Genomic DNA, 24,110 nt, shown 5'->3' with positions numbered 1-24,110 from the left:
CTGTTTGTGCCTCAGTTTCCCCATTGGGAAATGCGGAAAGGGCGTGCCTCCCAGGTGTGCTGTGCAGGTGGGAGGTGGTGGCCTGGGATATACAGGAGGTGACTAGATAACCAGGGCTCCTTTCTGGCTCTGAGTTCAGGGAGGGTCCTAGCACGTGGCTGTTTTCAGATGAATGGGGCCAGAAAGGTTGGAATCTCGGGGCAGACGCTGTTTGTTGCCCTGGTGATCCAGGTGCCAAGCTGCCCCCGGGGAAGGGGCCTTTCTGGGCAGCGACCCCCCGAAGGCAGGACCCCCAGCGCAGGTGCCGCCCAGGCCAGTCCCGTCCTTTTGCGGGGCGAGGGAGGGGGATCCTGTAGCGCTCCGACGTGATACCTCCGGTCCCAGGAGGGGGCATGTGGCTCCCACGCCCCGGCCTCTCCGGCGCGCTCCGCGCCCCAGCCCAGCACGCCCCACTTACGCGCGTCTCCGAGTGACTCAAGCCTGCGTCACCCCCTCGCCGCGCAGAGCCTGTCCCCCTTCCCGGGAGCGGCGCGGAGCTAGGAGGCAGCGCGGCGCGGGGCAGGAGCGGAGCCTGGCGCAGGCAGGGACGCGCGCCGGGCACTGAGCGAGGCGAGGCGGTTGAGCTCCAGCCCGGGCTGCGCGGAGCGGGGAGGTGCCGGGCGGTGGCAGGGGCCGGGTGAGGGCTGGGCCGGGCCGGGCAGCCGCGGCCGCCGCTGGAGGAGCCCGGAGAGCTGGGGGCTCGGCGCGCGTCAAGACGCGCCTCGTGTCCATCGCCGGGCGCGGGGCTGGTCAATTGCAGCGGAGCTGCCGGGGCGGCGAGGCTCGCGCCCTGCGGGTACCCCAGGTCAGTACGTGCGGCGGCTTTTGTCCTGCGTCCCCGCGGCTTCCCCTCCCCTCTCTCTCCCGCCGCCAGCCCACACGCCCGCCCCCGGCGCAGGGAGCCAACATCGAGGGCGAAGGGGGGTTGCTAACACTCCCGGACCGGACAGACCGGGCACCATGGCCACAGGAGGCACCTGGTCCCTCCACCCGGGAGAGTTGGCAACTAGGTGTAGGCAGAGACTGACAGGAAACCAGGATCAGCGGCACCTGAAAACAGCAGGCCTGGTCCAAGGAGCGGGGGAAGCGGCGGCAGGAGGCGTCCCCAGAGTGAGAGGGATGGGAGCAGGTAAATGGCCTTTGCAGTAGCTGGGTCCACCTAGCTGGTACCTCTGATGGGCCCCAGTGGACTCAGCAGCCCAACCTCAGGACCCCGGCGCCAAGCCGAGCGCCTCTGCTGAGCTCCAGACAGGCTCGGCTTGCTAGTGTGACCTTGAGGATCACATTGAGGCAGGAGGCAGCCAGCCCCCGGTGCTCCCAGCAGGTACATGCCAGCCCCTGCGCGGCACTTGGCCAGTTACTGGCAGGCTGGGAAGTCACAGCAGCAGCCTTGTGCTGGTGGCAGAAAATGGGCAGCCATCTGGGAGGGGCCGGGATTGAGGTGGCCAGGAGGCACAAGGATGGTTCATCTCCCCTCCTGCCTCTGTGCTGCTCAGTCAGTCGCAGGGTCCCCAAGGACACAGGGTCCCCTAGGGCTCCTGGGCTGGCCAGGGTCCTCGGCTGCCGTAAATCAGCAGCAGAGCCCCACCGCCCTGAATGCTGGTTTGCCCTAGCCCAGGAGCTCGCTCTGCTGAGAAGCTGCAGGGGATCCGCACCCTGGCAACCCCCTGGGGCCGGGGCCTGACCCCGGTGAGCGGGAACTGGCAAGACAAGCTGGGTGAGCAGATATTGGGCCAACTTTTGTGGGTCGGATCCAGGCGTTTGCTCTTACAGCCATTGAGGTGCTAGCCCAGGAAGTAATGGAACAAGCTGCAGCTGGGAAGGGTTGGGCTGGCCAGCAGGAAGCCCTCACTCACTGTAGGAGCGGGGCAGGCTTTTGGGGGCCTGTGGATCCCCATTAGTGGGGCTCCGTAGGAGCAGGTTGGGCCTGGGTTTACTTGGTCCTTCCCAGCCCAGGGCTCTGGGTGTAACCTCTGCTCCAGGCCCCTTCCTTTCCTCCATTCTGGGATTACAGAAGCCCTTCCCCCAGGCGGGCTGAAAGCATCTCACCACACGTGCCGAGAGCAGGAAAACTGGACCCCGGAGTGGCCCAGTCGAAGGCGGGAGTGGGCAGGGGAGACACAGTGGCCTGAGATGTGCAGCAGGTCAGACAGATGAACATGATGGTCCCTTCCCAGCCTTAAAGTCTGTGGGACCCGTAATTGTCATCAAGGGGGCCAACAGCCTTGCCAGGCCTCTGGGCAGAGTGGGGGGCAGAAGGGGCAAGTCCTTGGGCAGATGAGGCAATTTAAAAGGCCCAGGGCCTGAGTGTCATGGAACAGAGCCCTGGGCCTGGATCCGATGGCCCAGGCTCCAGAGTAGATCCAAAGGCTGCTCCCACCGTTCCTGGTGTAAATCTGGAGTACCCCAGCTCCTGGCTAGTTTGGACTTGTACAGTCGGAGAGGAGAACTTGTGCCCTTGGGGTCACATCTGTGTAGCCCCTGGTGAGGGCAGAGTCTGGCCTGAGTAAATCCAGAGGAGCGCTGCTGGGTTCTGAGTGTACTCCGGTGCCAGTGAGGTGGGTCTGGCCTGTGCTGTTTACACAGGAAGAGGCTGGTTGTGTTACGGTAGGTGAAGCTGATCCGAAATGGGGGCCCGTGATTTGAGAGGCATGAGCTGCATTCGAACTCCCTTCGCAGGCAGGTTTCCAGGCAGGGGTTACAGTCAGAGTAGCTCATTGCTCTGAAGTGAGTGCCGCTGGTGGGGAGGGAGGGATCTCTACTCCAGCCCAGAGAACAGCCCTTGGGGAACATGATAAAGCTCGCAGTGTTCAAGGAACCATGTGATCATTGGATCGAACTGGCTTCGAGTTGAGCGTCACATTGCTGCAGCTGACGTGCGTGTGCATATCCCCACGAGACATGAAAGGAGGCCAGATCAGAGGGTCCAGCTTGTCCAGATGCTGCCCGACTAGCGACGTATCAAAATTCCTCTCCTAACAGTGTTATGGGTTGATAAACATTTCCACACCCCTTTGTGACCCCCCCCATGTGCCCCTTCTTGGCTCTTGAGGGCTTAGTGAATGGAGTCTTGCTAAGTCAATAGAGTATTGCGTCCAGTTCTGGGGCCCCCACTACAGAAAGGATGTGGACACATTGGAGAGGGTCCAGCGGAGGCGACCAAAATGATTAGGGGGCTGGAGCATATGACTTATGAGGAGAGGCTGAGGGACTTGGGTCTGTTTAGTCTGCAGAAGAGAAGAGTGAGGGGGGATTTGAGAGCAGCCTGCAGCTCCCTGAAGGGGGGTTCCAAAGAGGCTGGAGAGAGGCTGTTCTCAGTGGGGGCAGGTAGCAGAACGAGGAGCGATGGTCTCAAGTAGCAGTGTGGGGGAGGTCTAGGTTGGATATTAGGAAAAACGATTTCCCTAGGAGGGTTGTGAAGCACTGGGCTGGGTGGAATCTCCATCCCCAGAGGTTTTTCAGTCCCAGCTGGACACAGCCCTGGCTGGGATGATTGAGTTGGGGTTGGTCGTGCTTTGGGCGGGGGGTTGGACTCGATGGCTCTTGAGGTCTCTGCCCGCCCTGGGAGTCTGTGAGCCATGAGCTAGGTACGGATGCTACAGTCTTAGCTATTTAGCAAGACTCCTTTGACTAAAACCAGGGCATGTGCGGGAAATGTCACTCCAAGCATGTGGGCAGGTTTTGCTGACCAAGCCCCTACTCTGAGTTACAGTAACACCCTGGCAGCCTGCACTGGGAGCCATTGTTTAGATCTTTGCAGCTATTGCCAGGCCTGTTGTAGCTGCTGGTCTGAGGCCTCGTGGCAAAGCTAGTGTAGGCTGGGATCCCATCAGAACGGCAACATCTTATCCCCACTCTGCCTGGGGCAAGTGACTTGCAAGAAAGACTGAGGCACTGAGTGCCCGGGTCTCCTTGGAAAGACCCTCCGCCCGGGAGAGCGGGCCCCTCGACAGCTGAGCTCCCTCGGCAGGATGGTCTGTCCCTCTTGACTTGAGCCCGGGTTCCAGTGCACCTGCTGGCAGCTGACCTGCCTGGGCCCTGCCTGCCCTGGGGAGTCTCTGTGACTCAACCGGCGCCCGGGCCCCGTGGCAGGGCACAGTGTGCCGCCGCTTGTTCAGACTGAGTCACGGGAGGGGGCCTGCTGCCTGCGGCTGTGCGTGTTTGTTAAGTGTAGCTCATTAGCATAGCTGGGGGGGGAGGAGAACCCCTAATGAGAGCAGCTGGTGAAGTGCCCACTGGGCCAGCGGGCAGGGAGGGAAGGCCGGCAACCAGGTTCAGAGCCTGGTGCCCTGGGGAGCACCAGCCCGTCTGGTTGCCGGGCTGGGAAATGGCCGAGGCTTGAGGGTAGGGGCCCTCGCTGTGAAAAGGAGTCCGAGCGAGAGGAGACCAGGGGATGTGCAGCCAGGCGAGGACACGATTCTGCCCTCAGGGCAGGATGCTCCTCTCGGGACCACCTGGTGCAGCGTGGAAGCAATTCCCACCAGGCCTTGGTGGGCAGAACTTCTGCCCCCCGCTGTGGGTTTAGGGGTAAATGGCCTCACTCCCAGCGCTCAGGGCCCCTCCCGCACTGCGATGGATTTGGTCCTCACAACACCCCTGCGAGGGAAGGAAGAGCCAGCTCCGTCCTGTGGCTGAGGAGCTAAGGTGCTGGGCAGGTTAAACGACATGCCCAAGGTCACACGCTGAGTCTGTGGCACAGTTGGGATTTGACCCCCGGGCTCTTCGGTCCCAGTCCTCCTGACCTAACCTGTGAGAGGGAGATGGAGCTTGTGGCTAGCGCATGGCTGTGACACTCAGCCTGGGCTTCGGTTCTTTACTCAGCCACAGGCTCCCTGTTTGACCTTGCAGAGGTCACTTAGGCCCATCCTGAGAGGTGTTTAGGGTCCCCACCTCACTGCTTTAATCCATTGGCTTGAATTTCCCATCTGTCTCATCGAGGCCCATCCCCCTCTATTCCAGGGGTGGGGAACCTCCGGCCTGGGGGCAGATGCAGCCCCTGGCTTGCCTGCATCCAGCCCCTGAGGCTCAGGCGAGCCCACACTGGTGAGGAGTGGGAGTATTTTTGCTTCTCACTTGTGTGCGGCCGCCGACTGATTTTCTGTGAGTCAGGCCCCCGGCCCAAAGAAGGTTCCCCCGCCCTGCTCCATTCCCATCTGAAGCTCTTCTGGGAGGCGCCCTCCCATGCCGTGTGCCCGCGCAGCACCTGGCACACTGCCGCTCTGAGCTCCAGGTGCCGCTGTAAGACAGATAATAAACAGGGGGGCTGGGTGAATGGTGCCCAGACCCACCACAAGTCCATGTGCCCTGCCCCGCTGTTGCCCTCCCCGTGGCTGAGATCTCTCCTTCCCTGCTACCGGGATAAAGGGACATGTGGCTTCTCGTGGCTGGTCACCGTCTGCTCCCTGAACCTGGCCTGGGTCCTGCCTTTGGAGAGCAGGACACGGGAGCTGCACGGCGGGCATCTGAGAGTGTCAGGAGGGTAGCTTAGTGATTCCCGCAAAGGGCCGGGAGGAGTCCGGACTCTTGGGCTCTCTTCCCTGCCCTCTTGCCGACTCCTTGAATGCCCCCGAGCATGTCCCCTTGCTGCTCTGTGCCTCGGTTTCCCTGGTGGAGACTGGGACCACTAGCAAGGTGTATGCAAATGTTCCCCACCCCCTGACAGTGTCTTTGCAGACAGGGAAGGAAAAGAACATGGGCATTTCACTTCAGAAGGAAAGGGCTCTTGGCCCTCTGCTGAAAGGTATGAGAGGCAGTCGGGGCAGCAATGGGAGGTGCTGGAAAAACACAGGCAGTTTCTCACTGCATCAGACTATTCTGGGGTGAGAAACTCCTCTGGCGTAAATGAGCAGCTCTCTGCAGTCCCGTGACTCGTGCTGGCTCTCCGGCTGTCCTGGGCGGTGTCTGCAAGAGAAAGCGAGGGAGGACGGTTTTGTGGAGACCGGTGCCCGGGCGCAAGGGGGGTGGTTTTTACAAAAGAGCTGAGGCCCAGGGGAGAGGGTGAAAACGTCACTGGTGCATGTGTCCCTGCAGCGGGAATTGTGGGTGCTGGTCTAAGCCTTTGCAGCTCCGACCAGCCCGTTGTCAGGCGCCGTCCAGGGAAGGGCAATCGCCACCTTTGTGCCCACAGCTCAAAGCTGAGGCAAAAGTCTGGCTCAGGGTTTTACTCTGCAGCCCATCACCGGAGCGTCTGGCTCCTAACATGCAGCTGCAAATTGTGGCAGGTACCAAAGGGGAAGCTGAAGTGCTGGAAATGTGACACCCTGGCTACAAAGGGCGAATTGAAACTGCCCCTCTTTAAACCCCGCTAGCCCAGTAAATCAGCCTCGTGCCGGCTCCCGCAGCCACCCAGCCGAGTGGTGCAGCGCGAGCGACTCAGCCTGTGTCCCATCCCCCTTTGTGCTGTTTCTCTTCAGCCTGCCAGGTGCCGACGCTGTCGGGCCGGGCCTGCCGCCCGGTGCAACGTGCTCACGTGCGGTGGCACGTGTCAGAGCAGCAGTGGCAGGCGCAGAGGCAGCGTCAAGGCGCAGCGGGCCCCGAATGAAATCGGCCTGGATAAAACAAACCCTGCAGCTCCCTTCCGAGCCAGGCCAGGGACTGACCTGAGCTGTGGGCACTCGCCTGGGCCGGGCCGGCAGGGAGCGGGGGAGGGCTTTCCACTCCAAGGGGCCTGTTTGCCGACGAGCCCCAGACGCGGCTTAAATGAGTTGGGGGAGCGGGGACTAAAGCAAGATCCTCCCTGTGATCCCCGCCCGCTTTCCGCTGGGGCGCCCTGCGGCTGTAATCCCTCCCCCCTTCGGGCAGCCCCTGGCAGTCCGTGGATTTCGGCGGCGTGTGGGCTGGGGGGAGCTCTAGGGCGAGTCCCTACTCACGCAACGTGACTCTCCAGTCCAATTCCTTGTTCAGTTCCCCCCAGACTCCTGCTTTCTAACCCCCGCGCTGGGCCTCCGCCAAGGGGGTGTCTCCACTTGCCAAGCACACCGGGTGACTCTGCCCGTGTCCAGACAGAGCATGGCAGAGGGGGCTGGGCAGGAGAGGCAGGGTGGGCCAGTGGTTAGAGCATTCACTAGAGCTGAGAGAGGCCTGGATTCGCAGCCCGGCTTGGCCACTGATTCCTTATTGAAATGAGAGCGAGCACCTGGCTAGAAGGCTTGGTTCTGAGGCCCTGCCGGCGGGCGACGCACAGGAGGGCACAGGGTTGCCAGGTGTCGGGTTTTCACCTAGACAGTCCAGTGTTTGCGCTCTTTGTCCGGTAGAAAAAACTCAGAAAATACCGGAGACGTGCAGTGTGCAGTGTGCAATGTGCAGTGTGCAGTGTGCAGTGTGCAATGTGCAGTGTGCAGTGTGCAGTGTGCAGTGTGCAATGTGCAGTGTGCAGTGTGCAGTGTGCAGTGTGCAGTGTGCAGTGTGCAATGTGCAGTGTGCAGTGTGCAGTGTGCAGTGTGCAACGTGCAATGTCCGGTGTTCTCTGAGTTTTCTGGCTGCGCACTGGATGGGAGCCTGGCGGGGGCGGAGGGAGTGGCTGGAAGGCGGGGCTGCGATTGGCGCTAGGAGCCTGTGATTGCGCAGAAGCCTGGCGGGGGGAGTGGCTGGGCACTCCCCCCGCCCCCGCCAGGCTTCTGCGCAATCACAGGCTCCCAGCGCCCATGGCGGCCTGCGAGTCCCAGCTGGGAGGTGGGGTTGCGGTCGCTGCTCTGGGCACCCCAGCACGGGGGGGAGGGGCTTATCCCGCGTTCTTTTTTGGTTTTTTGCTTGACCAAAAAATACTGGGTGTCTGGTATTTGGGAGACCCTCTGGCAACCCTAGGCAGGTTGGGCATGCTGGGTTGCTGGGCGCCTCCCCTGGCCCAGGCTGGTTTACCTTCCAGGGCAGCGTTTCTCTCCCTGCTCATCTCCCGGGCGCCTGGAGCACGTGCGAGAGGAGAGGAACGGCCGCGAGGGGACGGGGGATTCAGGTGGCAGGGGAGCAGCCACCTAGACATTCCTCCCAGGCCCGCCCCCGGTTCACCATGACGCCTTGGGCCAGTCTCTTCCTTCCTCTGGGCCTCAGCTTGGCACCAGCGAAACCTCCCTTTGTCAAGTGCTTCGAATTTCCTAAGGCTTGTTCGCCGGAGCCGGAGCCGCTGCGCCTGGAGAACGGGGCTCGGCCCGCAGCGCACGTGGGGTGTTTTCCAGGCGCAGGCCGGAGGGGCCTCCTGACCCCACCCCACACGGCGCAGACGTTCCGTGTTCCCAGAGCCCCGCAGCGCCCGTCCCTGCCGCGCTATTTATAACGGTGCAGGAAGCCTGGGAAAGCGGAGCGCTCAGCCGCAGGGAGCTCCTGGGAGGACAGCCCCGCGACTGAGTGCGGCTGCCTGTCCCGGAAGCCTCTGGTCTGTGTGGGGCGCACGCTCCGCAGGCCCAGTGGGGCCCAAGGGGAATGGCCACGCGGCCATGAAACGCCACAGCTGGCCCGTGTCAGCTGACTTAGGCCAAGGGGCTGTTTCGATGCACAGGCAGGAGCCTGACCCTGTGACGGGGGAGGGTCTCAGAGCTCAAGTTCTGGTCTGAGCCCCTGGCCTGTTACCCCAAACCAGCTGATTCTGGCCAGCCGTGGCTAGACATGCCCACCGAGCCTGCGACTCTCTGGCTGGTAGAAGCCACCCCTGCCCCAGGAGTCCTCAGACACTGGCCAGCCCTGCGTCCTGTGCCTTTGGGGCCTGATCGGAGCCAGGCAAAGTCCATGGGGGCTTTCAGTGGGCTGCAGATCAGGCCCCAACACTGGAGGGGGGATGGCAGCTTCTTGCCACAGCCCCGCTCTGAGCAGCGACTACGCGAATGGCTCTAACTCTGCATCGGACTTTTTTACAGAGGGTGAACTTCACCCCCGTCTGGAGGCCACATGATACCTAGGCACCGCTTACGCTCCGTGGCCCAGATCCTCAACACAGCTCAGTTCCTAATTCCCCTGGACATTACTAGACATAAGGTGGCTTTTCTCACTGCTTCCTCGCTGCATGGGTCCACGCTCCCCACCAGACTCGGCCAGTCGGGCTGAGCTGCTTTCCAGCCCCTGTGGCACCGCTAGCAATGCAGGTTCTGCCGTCGGAGAACAATTAGCAATGGTGTTAACGATGCTGTGATGGCGCGTTGGGGTTTTCCCGTCTCCTGCACCCCCGTAATGGCACGGACAGACTCCGCCAGCCAGTAGAATAGAGGGAGTTTATTGCTTCTCCAGGATACAGCACAGCACAGATGTCATCTGGTTACAGGACAGGCCTAGGATGCCTCAGCCCCCCTTGAGATGGGGGAGCCTGGGCCCCTAAATTCCAGCCTGTTGCTGAGGCTGCTTCCTCCATGGTCCCCCGACAGAAACTAACTCACTCTCTTCCAGCCCTGCCCCCCAGCCAGGGGCGGCATTTCACCTTCCTTTGTTTCTCTCCCTGGGGGGTAGCTGGTCAGACAGGTTTGGAGCCCCCTTTGCATAATGACTCGCCCCTGTCCTGTTGGGCCGTGGTACAGACAGCAGCCAGTGGGGGTTACCACAGCCCCACGTAGCAACCAGCCAGGTACCCCCACTACGTCACAGATGCATGAGCCTGGACCGGCCGCCTCTCCCTCTCCTCGAGCTGTGCTGGTTTGGTGGGCAGGACAAGCCACAGACGGAGACTAATGTTTGTCACTTCAAGTCAGCACATTTCACTCTAGAGCGGATGTTCCCAGCCTCAGGGTCACGAGCAGCTGCCAGCAGATAGCAAGCTCAGCCTGCCTTTTCCATATGGCCAAAGGGAGTGGAGCCTGGCTAGACCCCAGACAGATGGGCCATGGCACAGAAAAGGGGAGTCTGAGAACTACTGTACCAGACCCAGTCCCTGCAGGGAGCAGATCTCTTGGGTAAGAAGCTGCCCATGTTCCCAACGTGAAAGAGAAGCTGCAGAGCTTGGTTTCATGTACACGTTTGACACCTGCACTGGAGGTTTAAACAAAGACCTTAACTGGATGACCCGCTACATCCCACAGCCTAGTGGCATAAAAAGCCAAGCACCGGGTGTGATGCAGTGGGGGTACACCCACTCGCTGGGCGCTAGGCTTGGGCTGTGGGTGACCCCTACTGGCCTCTGTCTGTAAGCGCTGCCCAGCGGGGGAGGGCGCCCTGAAGGCCCTCATGTCACGTAGACCATGGCCCAACCAGTTCCCACTGGAGAGGGATGGAGTTGGGGCAAAGGAAGGGGAGAGTCAGTCTTGGCTGGGAAAACATGGAGTAAGCTGAGTACTGGGGGATTGGGGGCCTGTGGACCCCTCCCCCAAGGGGGCTGAGGCTGCCTGGCCCCTCTCTTCGATGCCCACATCAAACCTGGGCTGGGCTGTACCCCCCGATTCGACTGGCTGGCAGAATCTCATCTTGCTGTAGACGGGTGCAGGGTCAGGGGTACCCGCCACGCCACCACACCGGGTACTTCAAACACCCAGAACCCGCTCGATCAGCTTCGTTTAGCACGGAGGCTCTAATTGACAATATTGCCTCAGTTTCCCCTTCTCTTTCCCTCCCCATCCCCTCTCTTTCTCTGCTTTATTTGCAGCCTGGGCCCCTCTGAAGTGGGTTGTGACCACGAAAGCTCCTGATCCCATCGACATTTCTTTGTTAGACTCTAAGGTACTGCAGGACTAGTCATGTTTTAATGTTCCCAAAGTCATGTTTCCTGACCCTCCCAGCTTTTACAGTCTGAATTTCTTTGCTTGGAGCTGAAATTGGGCCTGGGATATTAGGGTTGGGAAGGCACTTTGGGGACCGAGGATCCCATCTGCAGGGTTTCTTCCATTTTCTTCTGCAGCATTTGGTGTTGGTCACTGCTGGAGATGAGACACAGCCCCTGGCCTGTTGCACCATGGTGAGCCACGTGTCCCTATTTGAATATGCACTATTGTGGGCTATAGTATTTGCAGAACTATGTTTTATTTACACGTCTGGAGGGAGATTTTCAAAGGCACAGCTGGGAGTTAGGTGCCCCATTCCTGTTGTCTTCCTTGGCTGCCCTGGCTTTGAAAAGGACGCCTTTTGCAGGGAGGATGCAAGGAAGGGATACAACAGGCATCGCACGCTGTTCCATTATCTCTCATCTGAGTGTAAGAAGAAAATGCATTTCTCAGCTCCGGCATCACGTATGACTGCTTGGAGCAAAACTGTCCGCACGAAGGCAGACTCCACACGAGCAGGGTGTGCAGAACGGGGAGTAGCACAGGTGTCTGACAATACGCAGCAACAAGTCCCGGCAGACTTAGGGGCTAGAGACAAAGCTAGGAGGCCCCACGTGATGTCCATGTGATGCATGTGCAAATTCATCCCCGGCACAATGCCCTTGATGTCAGCGAGGTTACGCTAGGGAAGGGTCTGGCCCTACAAGCTTTGATCATGTGGCTTGGTGCGCACTGAGAATAGGCTGATGAGTCCTGCCGGGACTCCACTCACGACATTGGAACCATCTTTAGCTGGCAAATTCTCTCAGCCTTGCCAAAGGGATTTCCAGTCCTGTCTGTAACGAGGCTCATTTCCGCAGGCAAATGACTAGAGCCCTGTGCAGATACAAAATTTGTATCTGCAGCCACAAAAATGAGCTGCGGATATTTGCATTGGAGGGTGCGGATACCTGTGGATATGAAGCAGGTATCCGCACTGACATCTGCAGGTGCAGATACTTGTGGATATGAAGTGGATATCCCCATTAACATCTGCGGGTGCGGATACCCCGTGGATATGAAGCGGGTATCCGTACTGACATCTGCGGGTGCAGATACCCGTGGGTATGAAGCAGGTATCCACATTGGCATCTGCGGGTACGGATACCCGTGGATATGAAGCGGGTATCCGTACTGACATCTGCGGGTGCAGATACCTGTGGATATGAAGCGGGTATCTCATAGACTCATAGACTTTAAGGTCAGAAGGGACCATTATGATCATCTAGTCTGACCCCCTGAACAGTACAACACAGTATCTGTACTGACATCTGTGGGTGTGGATACTTGTGGATACCCGTGGATATGAAGCGGGTATCCGCACTGACATCCACGAGTGCAGATACCTGCGGATATGAAGCAGGTATCCATGGATTTGCAGGGCTCTCCAGATGACGGAGAACCCAGCACAGCCATTCCACATGAAATATTACTGCAACTAGAGGGCAGCCTTTGAGCTTCTCAAGTGCCCCTCTCTGCAGCCTGAGAGTGAGAACTGCTTCCGCTCCCTTCCCAAGAGTGAGAACTTGCCCGTGGGAAGACGGTCCAGGCCGGAGTGAAGCCAGCCCCGTCTCTCAGGGAGAACTAGCAAGGCTCTTGCTTGCCAGCTGCTCAGCCTTGTCTGTATCCACTTGGCTGGTTGTTTGGGGAGATGAATTTTTGATTAAATCCCTTTTCAATCAGCAGTGGCGGAAAGGCTGGAATTGAAATGCACTAGGGGAGCCCTGGCCCGGGAGCCTGGAAAGACCGACTGGCTGCGGCAGGCTTAGATCTGGCCCTTTGGGATGCTGAGGCTGCTTCACAAGGGTGCTGGGAACAGACGGGCTGATTTCACATTGGCCTTCGGGCTCCTCTCTCTTGCGTTTCCCTGATGTTACTGGGTGGGTCTCTAGTCCAGGCTTCCAGCATCCAGCAGCATCTGTGGTCCAGCATCCCGGGGGTGTTCCCAGGCTGGAGAAGTCCTGGGGGAACCCTGGCCCCGCACTCAGCCCACCCTCCCTGAGCCTCTGGAGTGCCACCAATAGCTCATGAGCAGGGAGGGAGGGGAGCAGTAGGGATGGGGAAACACTCTGGAGGAGAGGCAGGTGGCTGCAGAGCCCTGCAGCTGGGGTCAGGGGCACAACCCGGTGGCTGTGGGGCTAGGAGACTCCTGCAGGACTGTGCTCCTGCCCCCTGGCTGTGGGGCTCCTCAACCCCCTGCCTCTTCCTCCATCTCAGCCCCACTCATTTAGCCCCACTGCTGCTGGTGGAGTGGAGCCCTGCAGCTAGTAGCAGAGGACGGGCATTGACCTGTCCCGGTCTGGCAAATTCCCTGCTGCCGGATGGGTCAGGTCCCCAGAGGTCTGAGCTGTCGTGTAGGAGAGCAGCACATCTGGCCCTGGAATGAGGTGGCTTTCATCCAGTTATCTCATTTACATGGGCCTGGGCGAAATCAGAGCCAGGCCCCGACCCACACCCCTGATTTGACAGTCCTGATCCGGGCCCTGGAGGTGCTTCCAACAGTGGGATCTGGCGGGAGTGGAAGAAGGGAGTGGAAGCAAGTCCTGGCATCGAGGAATCTGGCTGCCATCGGTGTGGGGCGAGCGCTGCCCCCAGGACCCTCACGCAGGCAAAGTGCCATTCGCCCCTCAGGAAAATCTCTCAAAGGGGAGCCCACGTCTGGTTTCAGCACCAAGGACAGCGGCCCAGGGCCCTTTCCTGCTTTCTGCTCAGGCCTTTGTGCGTCTCCCCTGATCTGCGTTCACACGAGTGAGGGGGAAGCAAGCCCAATGGAGTCGCTCCCGATTGTACACAGGTGAGCCAGAGGAGACCCCTATCCCGGATCTTGCTAGGAAGCCGCTGCTAAGCTGCCAGGAAAATGTCTCTTTATTCAGACGCAGGCCCACTGGAAAATGACCCGTCTTTTCCTGAAGAAGGCCTGTGCAAAGATCTCAGCATCTGACCCCGATGACTCAGAAGCCGAGGTCTGCAGGCCAGGCCAGGGCTCTGCTCAGTGTATCAGGCCCACTTGCTGAGCGGCGTTAAGGAGCAGCCTAGTGGGGAAACAGAGCCTTGGCAGGAAGCGATTTTCTGCGTTTTGCTTCCTTTCGGCTCCTCATCCCTCCAAAGAAAGCTCACAGTTCAGCAGCTCCCTGCCCGCGTCTGTGGGAAAAGCTATTTTCAGCTGCTCCCTGCATCCGTTGCTAGGCTACCGTGTCAGCTCTCCGGGCTCTGCTGGCTCAGGCGTCTCTCAAACACTGCCGTGAAGCAGTTTAAATATTCTGGCAAGATTGATACAATAGTTTAATTGTGTAATAATGGGCCATTCATGCCAATAGCTCACAACGCGGTGGCAGTTACTACAGCAGGAAAATTGCCTGCAGAAGGAGCATCCTGTGCTAAGGGCACAATTCATCCTCAGGCTTCAGGACACGATTGACACAGGGTCAGGTAGAAACATCATCTCGACCTGCAGCTCTGAAAGACCAGCCAGGGCTCTGATGCGGCAGGCCAGTGAAATTGTCGGGAATCTTTCCACTGATCTCCATAGGCTTTGGATCTGATCCAAAGAGGATTGTGCATGTGACTGAGCCAGAAATAGAACCGGCTGCCTGAACCACAAGTTCAGCTTTCTGCAGTTCTAGGACATGGTGTTTCCTCCTCGAGTGCTTTATGCAGGCAGGGGACCACGCCTGATGGTTGGACTCTGCACGCTAGGAAAGGGGGGTCATGTTGAAGAGAAAATCCAGAGGAGAGCCACAAAAGGGAGAAAAGTTGCAGAAACCAGCCCTGTGGGGCAAGGTGAGGCCGGTGACCAGGGTTAATCTGATGCAGCCTGTGGCAGGGGAGGACCCGGATAAAAGTACTGGGATTTGCTAAGGGCTGTTAAGACAAGGACACCGATAAGTTTTCTGCATGCCCAGGGAAGGGGAACCCGATGCAATGGACTTAATCTGCATCCAGGGATTTAGGTTGGACATGAGGGAAACTTTCTACCACGCGGGGGGCTCAGGCTTGTAGGAAGGATTGTGGATGCCAGGCCACTGGACCCTTTAAGAAGAGCTGTCAGGGCTTGTCTAGGTTTCTGCCGCAGGGCAGGGGACGGGGCCTGATGACTTTTGAGGTGCCATGTGGCCCTTCCTTCCCAGGAGTCTGTGGAAAGGCAGGGAGTGGACTGGCTGCACCAAGCCCAGTCCAAGGAGTTCCGGGCTCTCTCTGGGGCAGCGACGAGGAGGGGACGTGCGCTGTGGCTAGCAGCAGTAATGGGAGCTGGCCAGTTCTGATGCATATAACAATAGACTGGTGGACCTCACAGCGCATCTGTGTTTGGGGTGTGCTTACCTCAAGCAGCTCCCAGAAGCAGTCACCCATGCCCCCTTTGGCTCCCACACAGCTCCTCTGCAGCTGCCCTGCCCACAGGCGCTGCCCCTGCAGCTCCCATTGGCCACAGTTCCTGGCCAATGGGAGCTGCAGAGCACGTGCTTGGGGTGGGGCAGTGTGTGGAACTCCGTGGTTGCCCCTGCTCCTCGGAGCCATGCAGAGTGGAGCAAGCCCCAGACCTGGCGAGAGCCCGAGGGCCAGAGTAGAAGGCTGGAGGGGCCGGGTGCGGCCCGTGGGCTGTAGTTTGCCTGCCCGTGTTGTAGCCTGAAGCTCGTTAGCAGTGTGGTGTTGCCACATTGCTCCCAGGACATCCACAAGATATGGTGGGGGGTGGGGATAGGGAGGGGTTCTCTCTCTTCCTGCACCAACTTCTTCTCCAGGTTGCTGTGTACCTCAAAAAATGTGTCTCTTATATTACCCCCCACACCTCGTGTCTTTTATTCCCTGGAGGGCCTGTTTGCATGCCTAGGTATCGCCCCTGGCCTGATCAATAATAACTCCCTTATCTAGCACGCGTAATCAGCTGATCTCAAAGTGCTTGCCAAAAGACAGCAGTCTCTGTATCTTCATGTTACAGCTGGGGAAACTGAGGCACAAGAGGGGCTGTGGCTTGTGCAGCAAGCCAGTGGCAGATCTGTTGTATCTCAAGCCAGTGCTCATAGATCAGAAGATACTAGAACTGGCAGGGCCCTCGAGAGGTCGAGCCCTGTCCCCTGCCCTCCCAGCAGGACCAGCTACTGTCTACTCTAGATCATCCCTGACAGGCGTCTGTCCAACCAGCTCTTAAATATCCCCAGGGATGGAGATTCCACAGCCCCCCAGGCAACTTATTCCAGCGTTTAACCCCCCGGACAGGCAGGAACTTTTTCCTAGTGTCCAACCTAAACCTCCCTGGCTGCAGTTTAGGCCCATTGCTGCTTGTCCCGTCCTCAGAGGCCAAGGAGAACAATTCCCCCCCCCTTGTACCACACTTTTAAGGGGTTCGTAAGCTGGTCTGAGCCCCCCCAGGCAATTTCTCCCCTGCCCCTGAGTGACCCGTGGGTCTCCCATTGCTGCAAAGCCAAACAGCCCAGGCTTTGGGCTTCCGTTTCTCATTGGCGTGTCTATTTTGCAGATCCCACTGATGACTAGGAGCTGAGGGGCCCGATCTCCAACGCCAGAGCCTCTCCCGCCACCTCCCCTCTTCCCAGCCTGACGCGTGGGCTGCGGAGCCCGAGGGGCCCGATGCCGAAGAACAGCAAAGTGACGCAGCGGGAGCACAGCAGCGAGCATGTCACCGAATCGGTGGCCGACCTGCTGGCCCACGAGGAGCCCGTGGACTACAAGCGCAGCGTCTTGAATGTGACAGGCGAGGCCTGGGACAAGCAGAAGGATGTGGAGGAGGAGCTGGACTCGGAGAAGCGGCCGGCATGGAACAGCAAGCTGCAGTACATCCTGGCCCAGATCGGCTACTCCGTGGGGCTGGGGAACGTCTGGCGCTTTCCCTACTTGTGCCAGAAAAATGGAGGAGGTAAGAGACCGTGCGGCGGGCGCTGCAGGCTCAGGACAACCCAGCGGGGGGTGCTGCCTGGCCACGGGCAGGGTTAAGCCACATACGCGACCTGGGCTCTTGCAATGCCTACAGGGCCCTTGCAGCCAGGCCCTTGGGAGCTCCGGTCAGCCGCTGGCGGCTGTGCCTCTGTTTGTCCCACACTGGCTTTCATAAGAGCATCAGAGCGGCCAGGCTGAGTCGGCCCAAAGGTCCATCCAGCGCAGGGTCCAGTCTGCCCACAGCGGCCAATGCCAGGTGCAGTGATACCGAACCGGTCCCCAAATGCTGGTCAGTTTTACCAGCTGGTTGGTTTGAAAAAGAAAATGTGGCCAGCTGAGAAATAGATCCATTTCTTCCCCAATTTGGAACAATATTTTCTTTCTAAGATGTCTTAAATTTTCTTTAAAAAAACGTTAAAGTGAAACTTTTATTTGACTGGAAATGAATTTTCTAATGGGTCTATGTGCTGAAAAGCCAGACAGCGTTTTGTTTTCAGGCAGACATGAAACTATTTTTTCCCTCCAAAATTGCCAGAGAAACAAAAGCTCAATTATGCCCTTGTCTCTTCACTCCATGTGATAGGAAAGCAAATTGCATTCAATTTTTGAACCAGGTAACCTATAGGGTCAGCTCCTTAAATCCAACCTAGATATAGCCAATGAAATCAACACCATGGGTATGTCTACACTACAAAGTTAATTCGAACTAACGGACGTTAGTTCGAATTAACTTTGACAGGCGCTACGCATGAAACCGCTAGTTGGAATTTAATTGGAACTAGCGGAGCGCTTAGTTCAAACTAGGAAAACCTCATTCTACGAGGACTAAGCCTAGTTCGAACTTACTAGTTCAAATTAAGGGCTGTGTAGCCCCTTAATTTGAACTAGTGGGAGGCTAGCCCTTCCCAGGTTTCCCTGGTGGCCACTCTGGCCAACACCAGGGAAACTCGTCTGCCCCCCTCCCGGCCCCAGACCTCTTAAAGGGGCACGGGCTGGCTACGGTGCGGGTGCCAGGTGCAAGCCTGCCAGCACCCAGCCAGCAGACCCTGCACCTGGCACGGATCGAGCCACCCACCCGATGCCCCCCAGCCCTCCCCCTCTTCCCGGGACCAGGCTGGCGGCTCCCGGGAGCTTGCCCAGGACCGCAAGAGGCGGGCACCCGTCTGGGCTAGTACAGACATCGTGGACCTCGTCCACGACCTCCGCACTAGGCACAGGAAAGTGGCTGGCTAGGGCAGGAGAGCTGCCAGCCTGGCCACCCAGGAGCAGGTTTGCATGAAAATCAAGGGGGTCCACTGAGACCCCCCGACCCTGAGCCCTGAGCTTACAATGGCCGTACTGGGTCAGACCAAAGGTCCATCTAGCCCAGTAGCCTGTCTGCCGACAGCGGCCAACCCTAGGGACCCTGGAGGGGATGGACTGAAGACAGTGACCAAGCCATTTATCTCGTGCCATCCCTCTCCAGCCTTCCACAAACCTTGGGCAGGGACACCACTCCTACCCCCTGGCTAATACCACTCCATGGACCCAACCTCCATGACTTGATCTCACTTCCCTTTAAACTCTGTTCTAGTTCTAGCCTTCACAGCCTCCTGCAGCAAGGAGTTCCACAGGTTGACTCTTTGCTTTGTGAAGAAGAACTTTCAGTTACTAGTTTGAAGCCTGCTACCCATTCCTTTCCTTTGGTGTCCTCTAGTCCTTCTTTATGGGAACTAATGAAGAACTTTTCTTTATGTACCCTCTCCACCCCACTCATGCTTGTATAGACCTCTATCCTATCCCCCCTCAGTCTGCTCTTTTCTAAACTGAAAAGACCCAGTCTCTTTAGCCTCTCTTCATATGGGACCTGTTCCAAACCCCTGATCATTTTAGTTGCCCTCCCCTCTCCCACCCTCTCTCTTCCCCTCTCCCACCTCCTTTTCCCAGTCTCCCCCAGTTTTGTTCAATAAAGAGAAATTCTATTTTTGACCACACATTTTCTTTATTTTGTACATCAGGAAAGGGGGCTAGGGAAGGGTAAGTGGAAGGAGGTGAGGGAGGAATGGGGTATGAGCCCCCGATGAGGAGGACTGGGCTGGCTCTGTGGGCTTCTGGGGGTGGAAGCTCTCCTGCAGCCCCCCAATTGCCGCCTCTCCCTAGATGGCAGCCTGCGGCAAGTGCAGCCGGTCTGATGGCCGAGTGCTGTGATGTGCCCAGTGTGGGCACTCAGGGCACTCCAAGCCAGGACTGCTTTGCAAGCGGGGCACCCCTGAGAACTGTCTGTCCGGGGTGGGGGTCAGGACCCTTTAAGCACAGCCCTCGGCTAGCCTGAGACAGCAGCTCCACACTCTAAGTCCTCCTCTGATGCCCTGCTGGCACTGCTTCCGGCCATCCTTAAGCCCGGTTCAGGGTCCACTTAATGTGGACATGCTAGTTCGAATTAGCAAAACGCTAATTCGAACTAGTTTTTAGTTTTAGACGCGTTAGTTCGAATTAGCTTAGTTTGAATTAACTAATTCGAACTAAGTTAGTTCGAATTAGCGCTGTAGTGTAGACATACCCTAAGTGAGTGTCTGTCCTTCCTCTCTTTCTGTCTGTCTATCTAGCCATCCGTCTGTCTGTCCTGAGTCCCTCTCAGGCATTGGCTCAGAGTTATGAGCACATTGTCAAAGTCAGACAGGACTCACAGATTTGGCAGACTGCTCTGTTTATTCTGCAAAGCTTTGCTAGAATGCATGGAGAAAATGTGAGTCCCCTACAAGGTTCAAACCCCTTGATTTTATACAGTCAAAAGGCCAAGTTAACAAGATCAAAGGGTGTGGCAAAACTTCACATTATTAGTGTGGTTAAGTATCTTCATTTCAATATTAAGCACACAGCAATCTCCTGGCTATATCTCCCTGATTATCTGGAATTGCTTCCTAACACTTAATGTTTCTTTTCCTGTTAAACTCAGGCCCAAATTGGCTAGCACCTTGATCTGCATACCTACAATCAACATTAACATACTTGTCTTCTTCCTCTTAAAAAGACAAACAGAATTCCTTCAACTTATTCAATTATTACAGCACAATTCATCTTTTTCTTACAGTATAATTCTTTCTACTTTCACAATCCCTCCTTTTGGTCAAGCCTCGCCTATGACCAACAATTACTGGGTTCCTTGCATTAACCGTTCTTTGTCTCTCTGTTCATCAGTGATATTTAAAATCATCAGATTAGCACTCTGGTGAGGGGTAGCTAGCTGTGTGATATGTTTTGCACAGTTTTGGATACAACAGGAGATTAACTGAAAACATACAAAAATCATTAAGATCCCAAATAGGATAGCAAAATGCAGGACAATGTAGCACTTTAAAGACTAACAAGATGTTTTATTAGATGATGAGTTTTCGTGGGCCAGACCCACTTCCTCAGATCAAATAGTGGAAGAAAGTAATCACAACCATATATACCAAAGGATACAATTAAAAAAATGAACAAATATGAAAAGGACAAATCAAATTGCAGAACAGAAGGGGGATGCGGGGGGGGGGGGGGGGAGGGGGAGGAAGGAAGGTAAGTGTCTGTGAATTGATGATATTAAAGGTAGGGAGAGTGGGATGTTTGTGAGTTAATGGTATTACAGGTGATAATTGGGGAAACTGTCTTGGTAATGGGTGAGATAGTTCAAATTCTTGTTAAGTCCTTGTTGGCAAGTGTCGAATTTTAACATGAATGACAGTTCAGAGGATTCCCTTTCAAGTGCAGATGTAAAAGGTCTTTGTAGCAGAATGCAGGTGGCTAAGTCATTTAGAGAGTGTCCTTTCTGGTTAAAGTGGCAAGAAACTGTTTTCTCTTTGTGATCTTGTCTGATATCTGTTTTGTGGGCATTAATCCTTTGGCGAAGTGTCTGAGATGTTTGTCCAATGTACATAGCAGACGGACACTTTCGGCACACGATAGCATAGATTATATTTCTGGATGCGCAGGAATATGTGTTCTTGATCTTATAACTCACTTATAACTCACCAAATAGGATAGTCAGGGCTCCCTGAAACAACCAGTTTCCTATGCCAGAGAAATTGAACAAGTTACTCAGCCATTTCCACAGGGAACTTGGCTCTTCGTGAGGAAGATATGCAATCTTTTCTAAGTAGCTAGCGCGATCTATTACATCATTGGTGTTGTCTGGTATATATACACAACATTCTTTGCCAATGAGAGCACAGGTCCCTCCTTTTGCTGCCAGCACTATATCCAATGCCTGACGGTTTTGGAGGACCACTTGTCTGATCGCTCCCGTTTCTTTGGCCAGGGCCCTTAAACTTTCTCCAGTTTCATTTGCCATGATTTCAACTACTGCTTGTAACCTCAGAAGCCTTTTTGCATGATGTATTACTCCCCCAAGTGGGATAAAGGAACCACCAATAGCCTCTTCCCAAGTTAAAGGGCTTATGTGATTCACATACCATTTGGCATCCGACAAGTCCCTTCTTTTTCGCCTAAAATTACGGAGGCGTTCTCGTGGGAAGGACTCTAACACTCGGAATTGTGGGAAGAGTTGGGCGGGATAACAGATACCTGACCAGTTAACTGGTAATGTGGTATAGGCCTTTGTCCCACAGACCCAATGATGCCCTATCAAAGCCGGGAAGGGTCGGTTGCACCCCTTTGCCATATAGATGTCTATAAAGGAGGAGTAATATCCCCCGAAGGGCACAAGGTGATTCTCTTTACGGGGAGTGGTGTTATTTGCATGGCATTGAAAGATTGTACTGTTCTCACTAGGGTGGCTGTAGCGGGAGCAGGAGAGTGATTTCCCTGTTTGATCCCAGGTTGAGAAAAAATTCATATCCCCATACCCGGTCCTACATTTTTCAATCTTGTTTGAATAATCCCATACACCATTGGTTACAATATTCTGAAGACAACTGCTCCTCCCCAGATTCAGCCCCGTCCCATTACACACCCAACACCAGTGACCTTTTCCCTCCACCACGCTTATCCATTTAGATACATTTATTCCTACTGCTTCCCAAGTGTCGTTACTGTTCCATGTCTTGTTAAACGGATGAGGTCCTCCGGTGAGGCCTGGGGAATTAAGTGGGATTGCCAAGACAGGAACCAGCTTGTGAGTGGGCTGGGATGTGGCTGCAGACCCAGCAATTAGAGATATTAAGGGTCTGAGCGATCCATACTTGCTGGTGGATAAAAGAATTGTCATTGTCATTGTGGATTCCCCAGACCTTAAGACACCAGTGGCCAAGGAACAGGCCCCACCAGAGGCACATGCTGGAGGCAAGACCCTTTTTGGTTCTGGCAACCTCAGCTGAGGGAACCGCAGTCACGGTTTTATGTCCACCAGGCAGCAGGCGCTAGGCTCACTACTGCTTCTTCTTGGGCCTTCCTTTTGGTTGTCGTCTGCTTCAGGCAACCCTTACGTGAACGTAGGTTGTAAGGTATCGCAGGCTGTTCCTCTACGTCTTCTTCTGGAGTCAAAATTGACTCTGCGTGGTCCTGAGGCGATGATTGGTCCGCTGGGGGTGGTGCCTTCTTACACTGAGAAGCCTGTATCCATGCTGCGATGCCGGATAGCTTAACAGCCGTCTGGGTAGTGAGCAGCACCTGATGCGGGCCCTTCCACCGGGGTTCCAAGGCGTGTTTTCGTTGGTGGTGTCGTATGTAGACCCAATCACCTGTCTCGAGGGTGTGGCAGGCGTCAGAGGTGGGTTCGGTTGGCCAGGCGGCTCAAACCGGTGAATGGAAGTGACTTACAGCTTGCATTAGTCCCTTGCAGTACTGAAGGAGTGTACTGTGAGTCAAGTTCACGTCTGAGACTGGAGTAATGGTAGCCATTGTTCGCATAGGGCGCCCCATAACAATTTCAAAAGGACTTAATTTATGTCTTTGGGATGGGGTGGATCGAATTTCCATAAGGGCCAATGGTAAGGCCGCTGGCCAGCTTAACCCTGTAGAGTCACAAATTTTTTTGCAAGCTTATTTTTTTTTAGCATGCCATTTCGTCTTTCAACTGCACCTGCGCTCTGTGGGTGGTAGGGACAGTGCAGCAAGTGCGTGACATGTAATACACGATCCAGGTGCTGAACAAGTTGTCCAGTAAAATGTGTACAAAGTGGCAGGAATTCCTTTGTCACTGGACAGAGTGGCAGGAATTCCTTTGGCAGGCATAATATGATTTAACAAACATTTGGCAACAGACAGTGAATCAGCTTTGCGACAAGGAAAGGCTTCAATCCAGCCCGAAAATAAGCATACCATAACCAGAATGAATTCATAGCGTTGACACTTAGGCATTTGTACAAAATCAAGCTGCCAATGCAAGAACGGTGCTTGGGGCAGGCCCCAGAACCCGTGAGCTACCTTTACAGGTTTGCCAACATTGTAGCTTTGGCAAGTGGTACAGGCGGCACAGTGGCGAGCTGCAAAAGAGCTGAAATGGGGGGCTCACCATCCTGCCTTAGTTACAGCAGAGACCATCCCCTCCTTTCTGACATGCGAAACGCCGTGTAGCAGGGCGGCCAGAGCTGGGTAGAGCGAAAAGGGGGCCACAAAGGCACCACTAGGTGAGCGTCAAAGGGAATCAGGGTGTAGAGAGCAACCCTGGGTGACCCAGGAGTCTTTTTCTGTTTCTGGGGCAGAGTCTTGGAGCAGGGTGAGTTTGGAAAGGGATGGTACAGAAAGGGAACCGAGAAACGCATCTGGGGAAGGTTCTATGGTAGCAGCATGTTTAGCAGCTGCATCAGCAAATGCATTACCCTTAGCAACATCAGTATCTGCTGTGGAGTGGCCAGGGCACTTAACAATAGCTAAGGCAGATGGGAGTAAAACTGCATACAGGAGAGCAGCAATGTAGGGGCCATTCTTGATAGGGGCACCAGGAGAGGTAAGGAAACCCCGAGCTTGCCAGAGGGTGCCAAAGTCATGTACAACCCCAAAAGCATATCGAGAATCAGTATAAATGGTGGCGGAGTGTCCCTCAGCCAGAAAGCAAGCGCGGGTTAGGGCAACTAGTTCAGCAACTTGTGCTGAAGTCACAGAAGGTAAAGGCGCAGCTTCTAGGGTTTCAGAGAGTGATACCACAGCGTATCCTGCAAGGAGACGACCTTGGCTATCTCTAAAGCAGGAACCGTCAGTGAATAACACAAGGTCGGAGTTAGAGACAGGGACATCAGAAAGGTCGGGGCGCGGGACGGTGACAGCAGAGACAGTTGCAAGGCAGTCGTGGGGTTCACCGTCATTAGACAGAGGAAGGAGAGTGGCAGGGTTCAACTGAGAACAGCGCTTTATGGTGATATGTGAAGCCGAAAGCAGTAAAAGTTTGTACCTAGTGAGGCGGGCAGAGGAAAGGTGAGCTGTATTACATTGTAGCAGGAGAGTTTCTACAGAGTGAGGGACCATGAGAGAAACAGGAGAGCAGAGGACAAGGGACTCAGACATTTCAATTAGGCGTGCCGCGGCAGCCACAGCACGCAGACACGGGGGTAGACCTTG

The 24,110-nt window shown here is 56.1% G+C and overlaps 1 protein-coding gene across 1 annotated transcript in view; it reads left to right on the top strand.

The window, feature by feature from the left end:
* The first annotated feature begins 533 nt into the window (after window positions 1–533).
* Window positions 534–24,110, top strand: part of SLC6A17 (solute carrier family 6 member 17) — a 49,777-nt gene continuing 26,200 nt past the window's right edge. Inside the window, exons 1-2 of the mRNA XM_075910020.2 lie at window positions 534–844; window positions 16,222–16,617. Of these exons, the coding sequence (XP_075766135.1) occupies window positions 16,332–16,617 (286 nt within the window). The 5' untranslated portion in view covers window positions 534–844; window positions 16,222–16,331. The remainder of the gene's footprint in view (window positions 845–16,221; window positions 16,618–24,110) is intronic.

The sequence above is a fragment of the Pelodiscus sinensis genome, chromosome 27 (assembly GCF_052426305.1).
Source record: "Pelodiscus sinensis isolate ZL-2025 chromosome 27, ASM5242630v1, whole genome shotgun sequence".
NCBI lineage: Eukaryota > Metazoa > Chordata > Testudines > Trionychidae > Pelodiscus > Pelodiscus sinensis.
This window is presented reverse-complemented; position numbering and strand designations above follow the sequence as displayed.